Source organism: Bufo gargarizans, unplaced genomic scaffold (assembly GCF_014858855.1).
Source record: "Bufo gargarizans isolate SCDJY-AF-19 unplaced genomic scaffold, ASM1485885v1 original_scaffold_824_pilon, whole genome shotgun sequence".
In the NCBI taxonomy this organism is placed as follows: domain Eukaryota; kingdom Metazoa; phylum Chordata; class Amphibia; order Anura; family Bufonidae; genus Bufo; species Bufo gargarizans.
This window is the reverse complement of record NW_025334713.1, coordinates 44697-55842: the sequence shown is the minus strand read 5'-3', so window position 1 is coordinate 55842 and position 11146 is coordinate 44697. Positions and strand designations below refer to the sequence as shown.

Genomic DNA, 11146 nt, shown 5'->3' with positions numbered 1-11146 from the left:
CAAGTCTCTCCGTATGTGAGATTTATGTTTGTTCCTTTATACTTTCATATATACTCATCAATAATAATAATAATAATAATAATAATATCATTATTTCCACATTGCACAATATATATATTTTTCTATATTTGTATCTCAGAGACCTCTCTGCGTTACTTAGTGGTCACTACTCACCTGGGCGGTTATCTGTAGGAATGTCCTCTGTCCTCTGCTCATCACCCCTCACATAGGTCTCTGTAGGATTAATATTGTTCAGATCTTCACCCGGATTCACAAGCTGTGAAAGAAATATTGTAGAAGTCATCAGACGGTTGGAGAAGTCGTGTGGAAGGTTTTATATGACCTGAAAAGATCAGTAATTAGAATGATGACCAAAAATGACCGGACAGCAGGAGTTATCTGACCCAAATATCTGCAGGTCTCCTGTATAAATCCAATCTGATTGCTTCATTATTCCAACCAGTTTACAATGCAGGGAGAGTAGCCCTTATATTCCATCCCTAACATTACATTGTTTGTATATAACATTACATTGTTTGTGCACCTGTTGTCCTTGCTGGCCGCCCCAGGGCTGTGAAGCCGGTAAGCCAAAGTTCTTTCTACCCATGGCTTGTTTACCTCCTAGGAAAGGGCATAATCATCTGCTCTGCTGCAGCCAATGACTGAATTCAGGGGTAACATGTCCACAAGAAACACATCACCACTAAAGCCAGTCATTGGCTGCAGTAAAGCAGGTGACCATGCCTGTGCCGGCGAGGGAGCAAACAACATTTACTGGAAGATGGGCACACAGGAGCTGGCACACATAACCAGAGCTAAGGGTAGCAGGTACGTATGACTCTTTCCATAGTAGAGGCTGCGGACACATGTGAAAAGTTACTTATTCCTGAACAAACCCTTATATGCTGTCTTCCTGTTCTATCTAGAAGTTTTGGGATGACTGCAGGCATGAAGATACTGTACCTAGTATAAGGACAGGGGAGAACACAGGAGAGGTGAGAACTGATTATCTATCATTACTAGAACACCCTGCTTATCACTGTTAACCCTTTCATGCATTTGGATGTAACTTACTGCATTTGGATGTACAGTCACGTCCAATCTGCTTAACGGGGCTGTGACACTATAAAGTGTCACAGCCCCAGAGTCTCCTCTCTCCCCGAAGAGAGTGGTCCCTTGCCAGCGATCGCTCTGATTGGTTAGTCTCTGCAGACTAACCAATTGGAGCGCTTCATTGAGAAAATGCCGGTTTCAGGATGTGATCTCCACTATCACAGCCTCAAATCAGGCAAGACCCCCTGTGTGCCGTGCCCCTCCTCCATGTGCTGCCCCCCAAACTGCCCAATGTCCTCCAGATGCCCCCCCCCCCCTGCTCCTCTTGGTGCTGCCGGCATTGATGGCAGCGTGTAAATGTCACATACACACACACACACAGGGGGAGGATAGTGACCACTGTGCTCCACCCTCACCCCTGGCCCTGCCTACTTGCCTAGCAAGTCCTGATGACAGGGGACAACTGGACGGCAGTCCCTAACTTATGATACGTGCGGGAAGGACAGACAAGACAAATAACTGATAGTGAACGGACCGGGTCAAGGACAACGCAGCACAGAGGGATAAGCAAAGAATGGACAGGAGAAGCCGGGGTCATAAATACCAGGAGAGTCGAGAAGTACCAAAGAAGTCCGCAAAGAATAGTCAGATGGAAGCCGAGGTCAGGATACCAGGAAGGATGCGCAGTACAGGAGGAGCAGGCAAAGGATCGTCAGGGAACAGGATCAGGTAAGTACACAGGTATCCAACAACTGCCAGGTACCTAAATTAACAGGCAACCTGTGGCCAGCAGGCTGCCTGTATTTATAGTGGGGAGTGAGGGTCATGTGACGTAGCCAGCGTCACATGACCGACAGACCGACCAGTCGAGCACCGAGTGATCAGCTCGGCGCTCAAGGCAGACCTAGGAGCAGGGAGCCTCCCAGCTAGCAAAGCCGCCCTGGGAACGAGGTCAAACAAACACAGATCCTCGCTCCCGAAGCTAAGCAGCAGGTCTGCGGCTGATGGGAGACCGAGTGTGCCTTCGGCACCCCATTACACGGCGGCTCAGGAACAGAGTCGCTGCCATCAGCAGAGAGTGTGAGCTGTAACTTACAGCTGACACTGCTGCAAAGGCCAAAATCGGTGCTAGCACCAATCTCGGCTGTTTAATCCCATAGATGCCATGGTCAGCAGCCGCCCGTGGCATCCATGGGGTTGAGAGGGAGGGAGCTCCCTCTCTTGCATAGTGCCGTCACTGCTGCATTGGCAGCTGCCCAATCGTTGCCACGGCAACCTTACAAAGGCGTCTGGGATGCCATGTACCTAAGGCTGATCAGACCCTGAGGGTCTGATCAGCCTTAGTGTAATGGAGGCACTAACTTTACAGTGCATTGCAATAGATGACTATTGCAATGCACTGTACAGCCATCAGGCCCACTGGATCTTCAAGATCCAGATGGGTCTTAAAAAATAAATAAAAAAAAGTTAAAAAATAAATAAACTAAAAATAAAATGCTCTTTTCTTATATCCGTTCATTTAGGTCATTACATTTTTTAAAATAAACTTAAAAAAACTACAGATAATTGGTATTGCCGCCTCCGTAATGATCTGATCTATAAAAGTATCATATTACTAATCTCGTGCTGTAAAGGCAGTAAAAAATAATATAGTAAAAAAATGACATATGTACCCCAAAATGATACCAATAAAAACTACAGCCCATCACGCAAAAAACAATCCCCCAAATAGCTAAGTTGGTGAAAAAATAAAAGTTATGGACTTTAATATATGGTGATGCAAAATATCATTTATTTTTAACACAAAAGTGATTTTATTGCTGAAAAAAGTAGTAAAACATAAAAAATACATAAATTTGGTATCCCCATAACCGCATCAACCCACAGAATAAAATAATCATATTTACCACAAGAGGAACCCCATAAAAAATAAAAATACTGACAGAATTGCCATTTTTGACCACTTCACCTCCACAACAAAAATAGTATAAAAAGTGATCAAAAAGACATATGTACCCCAAAATGATACCAATAAAATCTACAGCCCGTCTTGCAAAAAAACAAGCCCCCAAACAGCTACATTGGTGAAAAAAATACAAATGTTAAGCCCGAAACAAATTTCAGCAAATTACATGTTAGAAAATGCTGATGTCGCTTTAACCCTTCTGAATGCTGCCGTGACCACGTATGAGGTGTTGCCGTATTCAGGAAAAAATGCATAACAAATTTTGGGGTGCATTTCTCCTGTTACCCCTTGTGAAAATGAAAAATCTGTGGATGAAGCAACTTTATATTGGAAATAAAAAGTTAATTTTTCATTTTCACAGCCATGTGTTTCTAACTTCTATGAAACGCTTTTTGGGTCAAAGCATTCACTTCACCACTAAATTTATTCCTTGAGGGGGGATAGTTTCCAAAATGGGATCACTTTTTGGGGTTTTCTTTCTAGGGGTGCCTCAGGGTCTCTTCAAATGTGACATGGCACCTGAAAACCATTCCAGCAAAATCTGCCCTCCGTTAACAATATGCCGCTCCTTTCCCTCTGCACCCTGCCATGTGCCCATACTTGTTGTTGCCTGCCCAGAAACACCTGATTATAGACCTCACAGCCACTGGAGGCGGCTCGGGGGGAGTGATATCGATGCATTATCTCAGCCGAATGGAAGCCATACATAAAAAGAATCCATTGCAACTGTCTGAAAAGTGGGTAAAAGATATACCAGAATTGAAGGAGGACCAGTGGGAAAAGGTGCTAGCTGATTTTCCTAATATAGCGGTAAGTGAGGCTCACGGGGTTTCGCAATTGCTGTTGCTTCACAGGGTATATAGGACCCCAAAACTGTTACATAGAATAGGATTTCGTGCCGATGATAGATGTCCAACATGTGGTGCTATGTCTGCTGATCTCATACACTTGATGTGGAACTGTCCGCGTTTACGTAGGTATTGGAATGATGTGGCAGACCTCATTGTGAAGGTTTATGGGGTTGCGATTGAACGTTCTCCTTTATTATGCATATTTGGATATGCTGGAGAAGTGTCGGGACCTAGAAAGGTTCAGCTGGCGATTCAGCGCATTTTATATCAGGCTAGAAAGAGGATAGCCTTCCGTTGGATAGCTCAAGATCCACCAGAGGTGCGAGAATTAGTGACAGCAACACACTGAGGTTGGGAGGTCTGATCTAAGGCTGGGGAGGGTCTGATCTGAGGCTAGGGAGGTTCTAATCTAAGGCTGGGGAGGGTCTGATCTGAGGCTGATGTAGGCTGGGGGGTCTGATAGGAGGGTGATTTGAGGCTGATATATCTGCCCCCCACCTCTAAGGAGGAAAAAAGGGACATAGGCAGGGACATTTGCGAAGAAAGAGGCAGGAACAGTGACAGGGAAAGTGAAAGCTGGGTGAACCCTTCTCTGCACCCCTCTGGGTTTAGCTTGGCTGCCATTAATGCCAAATAAAGAACTAAATCTAGAAAATTCTCAACTTAACCACCTCCGGACCGCCTAACGCAGATGTGCGGTCCGGAGGTGGCAGCCCTGCGCAGAGTCACGCATATATGCGTCATCTCGCGAGGGCCGGGATTTCCTGTGAACGCGCGCACACAGGCGCGCGCGCTCACAGGAACGGAAGATAAGCGAGTGGATCTCCAGCCTGCCAGCGGCGATTGCTCGCTGGCAGGCTGGAGATCTGATTTTTTTAACCCCTAACAGGTATATTAGACGCTGTTTTGATAACAGCGTCTAATATACCTGCTACCTGGTCCTCTGGTGGTCCCTTTTGTTAGGATCGACCACCAGAGGACACAGGCAACTCAGTAAAGTCGCACCAAACACCACACTACACTACACCCTTCCCCCCCCGTCACTTATTAACCCCTTATGAACCCATGATCACCCCATATAAACTCCCTGATCACCCCCCCTGTCATTGATCACCCCCCCTGTCAGGCTCCATTCAGACGTCCGCATGATTTTTACGGATCCATGGATCGGATCCGCAAAACACATGCAGACATCTGAATGGAGCCTTACAGGGGGGTGATCAATGACAGAGGGGTGATCACCCATATACACTCCCTGATCACCCCCTGTCATTGATCACCCCCCTGTAAGGCTCCATTCAGACGTCCGCATGTGTTTACGGATCCATGGATACATGGATCGGATCCGCAAAACACATGCGGACGTCTGAATGGAGCCTTACAGGGGGGTGATCAATGACAGGGGGTGATCAGGGTGATCACCCCCCTGTCATTGATCACCCCCCTGTAAGGCTCCATTCAGACGTCCGTATGATTTTTACGGATCCATGGATACATGGATCGGATCCGCAAAAAATCATACGGACGTCTGAATGGAGCCTTACAGGGGGGTGATCAATGACAGGGGGGTGATCACCCTGATCACCCCCTGTCATTGATCACCCCCCTGTAAGGCTCCATTCAGACGTCCGCATGTGTTTTGCGGATCCGATCCATGTATCCATGGATCCGTAAAAATCATACGGACGTCTGAATGGAGCCTTACCAGGGGGGTGATCAATGACAGGGGGGTGATCAGGGAGTCTATATGGGTGATCACCCCCCTGTCATTGATCACCCCCCTGTCATTGATCACCCCCCTGTAAGGCTCCATTCAGAATTTTTTTTGGCCCAAGTTAGCGTAAATATATAATTTTTTGTTTGTTTGTTTTTTCTTACAAAGTCTCATATTCCACTAACTTGTGTCAAAAAATAAAATCTCACATGGACGCACCATACCCCTCACGGAATCCAAATGCGTAAAATGTTTTAGACATTTATATTCCAGACTTCTTCTCACGCTTTAGGGCCCCTAAAAAGCCAGGGCAGTATAAATACCCCACATGTGACCCCATTTTGGAAAGAAGACACCCCAAGGTATTCCGTGAGGGGCATATTGAGTCTATGAAAGATTGAAATTTTTGTCCTAAGTTAGCGGAAAGTGAGACTTTGTGAGAAAAAAACAAAAAAATCAATTTCCGCTAACTTATGCAAAAAAAAATATTTCTATGAACTCGCCATGCCCCTCATTGAATACCTTGGGGTGTCTTCTTTCCAAAGTGGGGTCACATGTGGGGTATTTATACTGCCCTGGCTTTTTAGGGGCCCGAAAGCGTGAGAAGAAGTCTGGGATCCAAATGTCTAAAAATGCCCTCCTAAAAGGAATTTGGGCCCCTTTGCGCATCTAGGCTGCAAAAAAGTGTCACACATCTGGTATCGCCGTACTCAGGAGAAGTCGGGGAATGTGTTTTGGGGTGTCATTTTACATATACCAATGCTGGGTGAGAAAAATATCTTGGTCAAATGCCAACTTTGTATAAAAAAATGGGAAAAGTTGTCTTTTGCCAAGATATTTCTCTCACCCAGCATGGTTATATGTAAAATGACACCCCAAAACACATTCCCCAACTTCTCCTGAGTACGGCGATACCAGATGTGTGACACTTTTTTGCAGCCAAGGTGGGCAAAGGGGCACATATTCCAAAGTGCACCTTTCGGATTTCGCAGGCCATTTTTTGCACATTTTGATTGCAAAGTTCTTCTCACACATTTGGGCCCCTAAATTGCCAGGGCAGTATAACTACGCCACAAGTGACCCCATTTTGGAAAGAAGACACCCCAAGGTATTCCGTGAGGGGCATGGCGAGTTCCTAGAATTTTTTATTTTTTGTCCCAAGTTAGTGGAATATGAGACTTTGTAAGAAAAAATAAAAAAATAAAAAAAAATCATCATTTTCCGCTAACTTCTGACAAAAAATAAAAAGTTCCATGAACTCACTATGCCCATCAGCGAATACCTTAGGGTGTCTACTTTCCGAAATGGGGTCATTTGTGGGGTTTTTCTACTGTCTGGGCATTGTAGAACCTCAGGAAACATGACAGGTGCTCAGAAAGTCAGAGCTGCTTCAAAAAGTGGAAATTCACATTTTTGTACCATAGTTTGTAAACGCTATAACTTTTACCCAAACCATTTTTTTTTTGCCCAAACATTTTTTTTTTGCAAAATTTTACAGCTGAAAGTGAAAAATTTCATTTTTTTTGCAAAAAAATCGTTACATTTCGATTAATAACAAAAAAAGTAAAAATGTCAGCAGCAATGAAATACCACCAAATGAAAGCTCTATTAGTGAGAAGAAAAGGAGGTAAAATTCATTTGGGTGGTAAGTTGCATGACCGAGCAATAAACGGTGAAAGTAGTGAAGTGCAGAAGTGTAAAAAGTGGCCTGGTCATGAAGGGGGTTTTAGCTAGCGGGGTTGAAGTGGTTAAAAATTAGACTGCTATATGTGGTCAAAATGGTGCCTGTACTATTTGTAATATAAAGCGCAGGCGCCAATTTGTGCTGCAAATATATAGTGTTCTAGATTTTTTTAATTGAAGCACAATTTCTGTAACTTACCCCTAAGTCAGTTACATGTTTGACCAAATATAGCCGTCAAATTTTTAAGTTGAGAATTTTGTTTGGCCCCCGAACGATGTTACAAATATCCAAATGGACCTTGGCAGCAAAAAGGTTCCCCACCCCTGCTGTAAGAGGTGCAGTCACTACTGGGCCTAGGAGCCTGAGGGGGCCCAAAGACCCTTGTGCCACATAAGAAGACACCGGTACTATACAAAGTTCATGCAGGTCAAGTTACATCTCTGGCAGGAGGGAAGGGGTAAGGTCAAGAATTTGGCTTGGGGAAGGGGATGCAGTTTCAATGTTTGCCTCAAGCAGCACGAAGGCTATGTGCTTCCCTGCTCCTGGCCACAAAGCACTGAGGGAAGGGGGACCAAGCTGAACTCTTGCACCAGGGCACATGAGCCTTTAGCTACGCCCCTGAATATTATATTATACTCTATCCAAGTAAAAAGGATGACTTGCATCTACATGTGCTAGAATAGAATCCGTGGTATGATCTTGGTACTGCCATTCTGACAGTAAGGAGACACCAGGAGACTGCAGCCTAGACTACAAAACCTTTGAAGATAATGATGCATTTATCTCCTGATGTTCATGCTCAAGATGACAATCCAAAACACAACTTTGGTTGACCATTTATATTATTGCATGGTCCCGGCCTAAGACCTCTCAGAAAACTGTTGTGCTACTCTTGTGCAACAACAAAAGATCTAAAAAGACTATACAGGCAGAAAATAGTGAGAAGATCAGACAACATGTAATGTCTATGGTCAGCTGTAATCCTGCCATCTCCATCTTTCTCATTATACAAGGATAAAACATGTAATACTGGTGGATAAAACAAGACAGAAGACAAGATCTTCACAGTCTTCTACAGATCATAGGGGACATTTCATGAGACTTTATCTCCATCTACCTGATCATCCTGTGGGACATTGTGATGTTCTTCTGAACCATCCTGTAGAAGAAGAGGACTGGGACATCTCTCTGGTGTTCTTATCTCTTCCTTAACTGTAGGAAACACATCCAGTGACTGAATTCATTCCTTACATACAGATAATGAGAGGTGTGTATTTAGTCATGTCTATTACCTGGTGATATGAGGGGCTGGTGATCCTCCATCATGATGCCCTTATATCCATCTACCCGATCATCCTGTGGGACATAGTGATGTTCTTCTGAATTATCCTGTGGAAGAAGAGGACTGGGACATCTCTCGGGTGATGTTCTCTCTTCCTTAACTGTAGGTGTTTCAGAATCAGGATTAGATCGGATGGTCAGCCATGTTGTCTTAGGTATACATCTTAGGGCACATTTATTAAGCCCGGTGTTTTAAATGCAGCTCTTAAAGCCCTAAGCTGCCGTTGTTTCTGCCGAAGTCACGAAGAGGCGCAGGCCCATCCTCTTCGCCGTCCACACCTCACCCACAATTGTAGACCTGGCATGAGTAGGGCGAATTCGCAGATAGCGGCGCTACTAACAGTTGAACCGACATCTGCCCCTAATATGCCTAATGTAGCCTTATTTCAGAATAGTAAACGACCCCCCCTTGTGATTACACCTCAAAAAGGAGCTTAGCTAAAGTGAATACTGATGTACTTTTCCTGAGAAAATAGGAGGCCTTTAAAGGGGTTCTCCAGGAATTAAAAAGATAAAAATACTTAAATATTACTTTGTAATAAATATATTCACAAATACCTTTCATTACTTAGAAAGGCTTGTTTTGTTTAGGGAGCAATCATTAGGAGAAATAAAATGGCCGCCGTCCTATCAGTACACACAAAACCTGTCCTAATCACACAGGAGGACAAGTTACTTCTGAACACTGAGCTATAGAGCTGCCTCATCATCCTCTCTGCTTTACTTGTCAGGAATCTGTGTGTAAAACATTGAAGTCTACGTACAGCGACACACTGCGGAAAACTTGAATTAAAATATTAATTTTTCCTTTGTTCTCGGAGATATAAAGGACGGTGTCCAGGACTTATAACAAAGCGCTGCCTTTTATCACGGCTGTAATTTACTTCCATTTACCTCTTATGCCATAATCTGCCTACATTTTACATTGACTTCAATGCTGTCTTGCTGCTCTTGTCTATGAATAAGGCCTCACTCACACGTCAGTGTTCGGTCAGCGATTTCCATCAAAGATTTGGAGCCAAAACCAGGTGAGGCTCTAAACACAGAACGGGTACAGATCTTTCCCCTATACCTTATCACGAACCAGGGGTGTGAACCCACTGTGCCACGTGCCCTACCGCCCCTAAGTGAGCCCCTCATTCTTCACAGTACCCCTGATGGTGGGGATAGACTTTCCCGAGGGGAACACCAGGTCGCGACCTCTTGAGAAAGATTGGTACACGAGGCAGCTGGTCCAGACGGACCAAGAGGTACCTGATCAAGGTACCAGAGGTACAGACGTAGTCAGAAGGCCAAGCCGTAACCACGAGCAACAGTACAGGACCAAAGGATGAGGCAGAGGCGAAGTCAAACAAGCAATAGGTCCGGGCAGGCAGCACAGGTACAGGTCAGGCAATACCGATTGGCAACAGGAGAACAAAGGCAAGCTGGCAGGGATCAAACAGGTAGCGGAGTCCAGAAACACAAGCATAGGTCAGATACACAAGAAGACGAGCAGAGATATCAGCAACCATCGCAGGACACAAGGACCTTGATGCTCAGGCACCTGGGAAGGGGGCTGAACCACTTATGTATGTGCAGGAGGGCTAGGATTGGTCAGCAAGGTCATATGAGCTAACTCATAAATCACAGGAAGTGACGTGCGCCGGCCCTAAAGGAAGGGCTACAGACAACAAGCTGTAAGCAGCTGTGCTCAGGGCTGGAAGGGAACTGCTGAGCTCATCCCAGGACAGACAATGCCTGCAAAGACAGAGCCCAGGACTGCAGTGGTGAATGTGGAAACACCGGCAGCAGATCAACGCTGAACATGGATCCCGGAACCGCAGCAATAAACAGGGGGACATTGGCTGATAGCAGCTGCTGTTACATACCTTATGTGTGTGGAGGCTCAAATCCTGGTTTTGGCTCACAATCACTGATGGAAATCACCGACGTGTGAATGAGGCTTAAATGAAAGAATCTTCTGAGGAAGAAGTTGCTTCAAAAGATTTTTGTTTCCAACAGTATGAAACACATCCAGTGACTGAATTAATTCCTTACATACAGATAATGAGAGGACGTGTATTTAGTCATGTCTATTACCTGGTGATGTGAGGGGTCGGTGATCCTCCATCATGACGTCCTTGTACAGATCTTTGTGTCCTTCTAAATACTCCCACTCCTCCATGGAGAAATAGACGGTGACATCCTGACACCTTATAGGAACCTGACAACACAATGATACAGTCATCACCCAGAACCCTTCATAGCGTTCCTGTATAATGTCCCAGCATTCCCAGCAGGGTCACCTCTCCAGTCAGCAGCTCAATCATCTTGTTGGTGAGCTCTAGGATCTTCTCTCTATTGATTTCCTCATGTATCAGATGGTGAGGTGGAGACTCCATGATTAGGTTCAGGGTTCTTCCCCATCCTTCAGACACAGGGGCCTGACAGCGCTCACTAGAGGTCTTCTTCACTACTGTGTAGTCCTGGTTATGGAGAAACACAGTAATAACTATCACTCCATACATCTCCAGAGTCCCTCACCTCTCCAGTCA

The 11146-nt window shown here is 45.1% G+C and overlaps 1 protein-coding gene across 1 annotated transcript; it reads right to left on the bottom strand.

Annotated features, from left to right (window-relative positions):
* Nucleotides 1-215: 215 nt before the first annotated feature.
* Nucleotides 216-10726, bottom strand: LOC122924126 (neurofilament heavy polypeptide-like). Its single transcript, XM_044275058.1, has 4 exons — nt 10692-10726; nt 8561-8710; nt 8386-8480; nt 216-343 (listed from the first exon to the last, which is right to left on the bottom strand). Exons 1-4 carry the CDS (start codon nt 10723-10725, stop codon nt 335-337), a joined length of 288 nt encoding a protein of 95 aa, XP_044130993.1. The 5' UTR covers nt 10726; the 3' UTR covers nt 216-334.
* Between the last annotated feature and the right edge of the window lie 420 nt (nt 10727-11146).